At 34.0% G+C, this 6,212-nt stretch overlaps 1 protein-coding gene across 1 annotated transcript; it reads left to right on the top strand.

Moving 5' to 3' along the window:
- The first annotated feature begins 648 nt into the window (after positions 1 to 648).
- On the top strand, positions 649 to 3,129 carry LOC132613500 (DELLA protein GAI-like). Its single transcript, XM_060327537.1, has one exon. The coding sequence runs from the start codon at positions 1,052 to 1,054 to the stop codon at positions 2,732 to 2,734; it is 1,683 nt and encodes a 560-aa protein (XP_060183520.1). The 5' UTR covers positions 649 to 1,051; the 3' UTR covers positions 2,735 to 3,129.
- The last annotated feature ends 3,083 nt before the right edge of the window (positions 3,130 to 6,212 follow it).

The following is a 6,212-nucleotide window of genomic DNA, read 5'->3' as shown; positions in this document are numbered from 1 at the left end:
TTTACTTTTTGAACCAAAGTCCATTTGAGACATTTGAGTGGGAAAGCTGTTAAAAAGCTTTTCAATTTATTTTTTTTTGTAAAAAGAATTCGAACACTTTTTCATAAAATAAGACATCAAAAGTAATGGTGCATCCGTTCCAATTTGTATGATGCTCTTTTATTTTTATTTAGATTAAAAAAAAATGATATATTTTTATATTTAGTAATAATTTAACTTAATTTACTCTTTCCGTTCACTTTTAGCATATCAAGAGAAGATAATTTTTTTTTTATTTATCAAATGATATTAATTACTCATTTCAAATTATTTTTAAATGCATTAAAAATATCCACCAATTAATATGGGCATCACGATAAATTATACACTCTATTTGCTATTCCTTAAGAGAAGTGCAAAGTCTATAATGAATAAGTACAAGTAAACCGAAGGAGTATTGTTTTTTTTTTAGCCCAACCATGGTGGATGGGCACAACAGGACTAGTATTTTTTACTATTAAAATAATTTTTAGCCACACAAATTCCTTTAATTTATTTTACGCTATAAGATTCAAACATCACTCTTTATTTCTTACACCTCGTTCCCATCAAATACCCTCGTACAAAATGCGCCGGGGCAGTACTTTATAATTACATTCTTGTAAATCTCAAAAAAAAAAAAAAAAAAAAAGGTCACATTATTGCTGGCTTATTTTCTCTTCCTTATCTTCTCCAGTTCCCCTTTCTGTTCCTCTCTTGAAGCTTGCGCCTCTCTTCACGAGCAATTCTTTCTTCACTCTCTCATCACAAACCCCCAAAAATATATTCTTTTCTAACCCAAAAAAAGAAATAGAAAAATTAAAGAAAGCCACTCTCCAAAAATCTGAAAGTTGATACAAAAAACCAAGCAAACAAATCTGACTTTTTTCCCTTCAAACTCCTTCCCTATTGATGAAAAAAATCATCCATCTTTCTTGAAATCATTTGCTTCTCAAATTGCAGCACTTGTCAAAAACACCCAATAATCTCAACAGAAAAAAAAAAAAACTACCCCCAAAGAAAAAAAGAAAAAATGAAGAGAGATCGTGATAGAGAAAAAACCCAAATCCATGGTAAAGCTAAGATCTGGGAAGAAGAAGAAGAAGAACAAGATGCTGGTATGGATGAACTTTTAGCTGTTTTAGGCTATAAAGTTAAATCCTCAGATATGGCTGAAGTTGCAAACAAACTTGAACAGCTTGAAATGGCTATGGGTACAAATATGGAAGATGGTATAACTCATCTTTCAACTGATACAGTTCATAAAAACCCTTCAGATCTTTCTGGTTGGGTACAAAGCATGTTGTCCGAGCTTAGTCACACTTCGATTTCAACTAATTTCGAGGAGAATAACTTAAGTTTGTCAAATGGATCTACTTCTGCAACAAGAATCATATCTGATGATGATTTAAGAGCAATTCCAGGTGGTGCTGTTTTCAACACCAACATTCACAAACTCAACGAACCAGATTTAATATCATCAGAGAGTACTAGTAATAGTGCTACTAATAAACGGTTGAGATCGAGTTTCTCTTCTTCGAGTTCAATCACAGATTCATCAACAAGGCCTGTTGTACTTGTTGATTCACAAGAAACTGGTGTTAGACTTGTACATACTTTAATGGCATGTGCTGAAGCTGTGCAACAAGAGGATTTTAATGTAGCTGATGCCCTCGTTCGACATATCGGAATACTTGCGGTTTCCCAGTCCGGTGCTATGAGAAAAGTTGCAACTTATTTTGCAGAAGCATTAGCTCGAAGGATTTACAAAATCTACCCACAAGATTATTCAATTGAATCATCTTACACAGATGTCTTGCAGATGCACTTTTATGAAACGTGTCCATATCTCAAATTCGCTCATTTTACAGCAAATCAAGCGATTCTTGAAGCTTTTACAAATTGCAATAAAGTTCATGTTGTTGATTTCAGTTTAAAACAAGGTATGCAATGGCCTGCACTAATTCAAGCTTTAGCTTTACGGCCCGGTGGTCCACCAGCATTCCGGTTAACCGGAATTGGCCCACCACAGCCTAATAACACCGACGCGTTACAACAAGTTGGTTGGAAATTAGCTCAATTAGCTGAAACAATCGGGGTCGAATTTGAATTTCGTGGATTTGTAGCCAACTCATTAGCAGATCTAGATGTTTCTATTCTCGATATTCGGGAAACTGAGGCTGTGGCTGTAAACTCCGTGTTCGAGCTGCATAGGTTGTTGTCCAAACCTGGGATGATTGAGAAAGTATTGAATCTTGTCAAGAAAATGAACCCCAAGATCGTCACGATCGTCGAGCAGGAAGCAAACCACAACGCGAGCGTGTTCCTGGACAGGTTTAACGAGGCTTTGCATTATTACTCAACCATGTTCGACTCGTTGGAGAGTTCGGTACCTCAGCCTGTTAACAATCAAGATTTGGTCATGTCCGAGGTGTATTTAGGGAGACAAATATGTAATGTTTTGGCATGTGAAGGTTCAGACCGAGTCGAACGACACGAGACACTGAGTCAATGGCGAGTTCGTATGAACTCGTCAGGGTTCGACCCGGTACATCTCGGGTCGAACGCTTTTAAACAAGCGAGTATGCTTTCAGCGTTATACGCTGGCGGTTATCGAGTGGAAGAAAATGACGGCTGTTTGATGCTCGGGTGGCATTCGCGCCCGTTAATTGCCACGTCAGCGTGGCAACTCACGGCGGCGCGTGACGAGTCATAGCGAGTCGACCCACTGAGGAAACTCAGTTAGGAAACTGAGTTAACTCGGTTGGGTGCGTGGGTATTGGTGGAGTGGGGTTGTGATTGAGATGTTGAAGGGACATTGAGAGAGACGTGCCTAAAAATGAGTCAAATCATGTCTTTTACTTTTTTAACCCGTTCTGTTTATAAGTCAGCCTTTTTTTTTTACTTTTTAACCACTCTATATGTTTGTTGTAGTTTTTTTCTTTTTTCTTTTATGGGTTGGTTTTTTTGGTTTCCCCACTCATTTGTATGTCAAGGTGTATCCATACTTGGCCGCAATAAAGAAAGGCTAGAGAGTGATTTGGCGTTGGGGAAAAACTTCGATTTCATTTTGGCTGATTGGGAGTTGTGAAATAAATAATTATTTTGCAAGTTTCTATCTCTTATTTTTTGCAAGGGTCATATTTTTCCAGAATAGTACAACTTCTCTTCGTTATTTCGAACATGTTGTATTAGTAATATCACTATTTACGTGGACTACAATAAACATATATTAGTGACTAAATCATGTAAAAAAGGACTAAAATCATGTCTTTTACTTTTTAAGCCTTTTTTTTTTCTTTTCTTTTTTTACTTTTCTAATAAAAAATTTGTTGTAGTTAGTCTTTTTAAGACCTTTATTTATTAGTAAGTCTTTTTTTACTTTTTAACCACTCTATAGTTTGTTGTAGGGGTGGGCGTTCGATTTTTTGGTTCGGTTTGACTATTTCGGGTTCGATTTTTTGAAGGTGGACATCGAATACCGAACCAAACTAGTTCGGTTCGATTTTGATTTTTTCAATTCGATTTTTTTGATATGATATTAGAAGCGATTTCATTGACACTAATTCGTATTCTTAAAAGCAATAAAACATAAAACTAATAAATTGAAATTAAAATCAAACAAACAGGATACACAAGAACAGAAAACTATAATCATGATATAGGATTACTAGGTGTTATATACATACCGTAAGAATAATTAAGAAAACACATAAAGGACATACATTAATCCTAAAGACACATCCTAGTTACCTTCCTTTGTTAAGGATATTTGATTTTCTTAACTGAAGTGGAAAATTAGGGATACAAATGCAAAAGAGCACTTGTTACAATTGGATTTTTTCTGACTTTAAACTTAATGTGCCTGGACTATTTTAATTTTTTTGGGTAATGTATTAAATTTCGGTGCACATTTGGTTTTTCGGTTCTGTTTTATCAAACTTCAGTTCGGCTATTTCGGTTTCGGTTTTTTGACGGTGGACATCATTCGATTTGATTTTTTAATTTTCGGTATTTATGTCCGGTCCTAGTTTGTTGTAATATTTTTTTTTTTGCGTGGGCGTCGGGGGAGTGGGCTGCTATTTTGTGGGGTTGATTAGATATTTTTCCCTACTCAATTGTATGTCAAGGTGTATCTATACTTGGCCACAATAAAGGCAGGTTAGAGAGTGATAAAACTTTAATTTCATTTGCTGATTGGGAGTTGTGAAATAAATAATTATTTTTCAAGTTTCTGTTTCTTATTATTAAGGGGTCGTTTGGTGCATGGTATAAGCTGAGATATGCCTTCCTATCCTACTTATTTCGAGATTATTTCAATAATCCCAAAATATGAGATAAATTAGTCCCGAAATTATAATCTCGGGATAATTTTGGCTACCTACCAAACCACCGCTTATTATTTTACAGTGTGATAAGTCTTCCAAAATAGTTCAATTTATTTTCTTCTTTAAATTCGAATGTGTTGTAGCAGTAATATATCACTATTTGCGTTGACTAAAATAAGCACGTTCTTGATGTCACGACTCATTAAAAATTATGTATAATTCTTTTTATTATATGAGCATGATGAGATTAGGAAGATAATAACGTATGGAATCGGTAAGTAAAATAAACTGTAAACTGATTGCAGGTGATTATTTTCCTGTGTAAGTTTGAAACTTGAATTATATTTGGCTAAAAAACTCAGGTGTATGGAGCACCATTCTTCAAATCTTCCTTTTAATAGCTCTTACGCACCACTAATTCAGATAAGTTTGGCTGCTATTGTACGTTAAATATTTAGTCGTACCAATATTTGCACAAAATCAAATCACTTTATCATGATTAAGTAATTTAATGAAATAAAATACATATAATAATCAGCCAAATTAAATGATTATTACTGTGTATACTTAGACGCATATTCGTTGATTCGGGATACATATTCTGTACGAGTAAATTTGCATCTTTACCGAACACTGAACGGAAACTCAAAAAGGAAAAAAATCTCAAAATCTAACGAAAGGTTACCTAATAGAGTGCATGTCACAAAAACAGTTCTGCAATGAGCCAATATATCCACTTGACTATTAATATATATATATAATATAAAGTTAGACATAGACAGGGTGATGTGACATCTCTCTATGACCAGCAATAATATTTTATCTTTTATATCCTTTTTTTTTCCAGCATTTTTCTCTATTTTCCCCTTATTTTCTAATTAAAAGATTAACTATATTCTAGCTATTTATTGAGTTTCATTAAATTATGTAACGGCCATATTAATTTCTTCTGTATAAATTACAATACTACTCACGTTCCTTTTGTTTCAAAGCCTTTATCCACTCCTAATCAGTAATCACACACTTATTTCTCCTATTTACTTTACCCACGTTCCCTCCCTTCAAATGTCATTACTTTGATAATTATAACGTAAATATAAGTGTAGCTTGCTTAAAACCTATAAGTATTACTACATTTTATTTCAAGCACAAATCCTCTTCCACTTCAAAACCAACTTTTTGTTATGCCTTTAGATTTATGTCTCACTTCTTTTTCTTATGGGTCTGCCTTTTAAAGGATTAGCAAGAAGATACAGAAAGAATTCCATGAACAAAATTCGTCGCTGGTTTTTGGAAGGCCGCCTTCGTAGCCTACTGTGTCAACATTAATTGATGGGTTTATATGAGGATGAAGATGACATATCGATCAAAGGTCTGGCTAGAAAGTTGGAGATGAGTTTGGTAGGATAGCGGAGAAAATTGTATGTACGAGTTTTTGGACATTGTTTCCCTATTTTTGTACCAAAGGATATGCTATAAGGTTAACAAAAGTGTTAATGGGAGTTCTATTCTCCTTCTCTTTTTTATTTTTGGACTCCTATAGATTATACTGTATGTGATGAATTTATAGGATGATTATGAAAGTATTGGATCATAAATTAAATATAAAAATGAAGAGGGAGAATTTTGGGGATATGAAATGAGAATTTTACTAATTTTATGCGAAAATCAGTACTGACGAAATAAGAAGGTATTAACAAGATGAAGTAAGAATAAATTTAACTGACAATATGCATCGGTTATACAGGAGGTCATGATTAGTGATTTTAAGGAGAAGAGATCAAAAATGATAAAATTGAAAAACGAAAAAAGGAATAAGGAAAGAGAGGAAAAATAAGAAAGGAGAGAGAAGATTTTCATAATCTC

This window comes from Lycium barbarum, chromosome 10 (assembly GCF_019175385.1).
Source record: "Lycium barbarum isolate Lr01 chromosome 10, ASM1917538v2, whole genome shotgun sequence".
Lineage (NCBI taxonomy): Eukaryota > Viridiplantae > Streptophyta > Magnoliopsida > Solanales > Solanaceae > Lycium > Lycium barbarum.
Note: the sequence above shows the minus strand (reverse complement) of the source record. Positions and strands in the feature narration are given on the sequence as shown.

Bases quoted from the DNA above. Each gene is read 5' to 3' on its own strand.
- LOC132613500 (XM_060327537.1), top strand. From the start codon at position 1,052: ATGAAGAGAGATCGTGATAGAGAAAAAACCCAAATCCATGGTAAAGCT.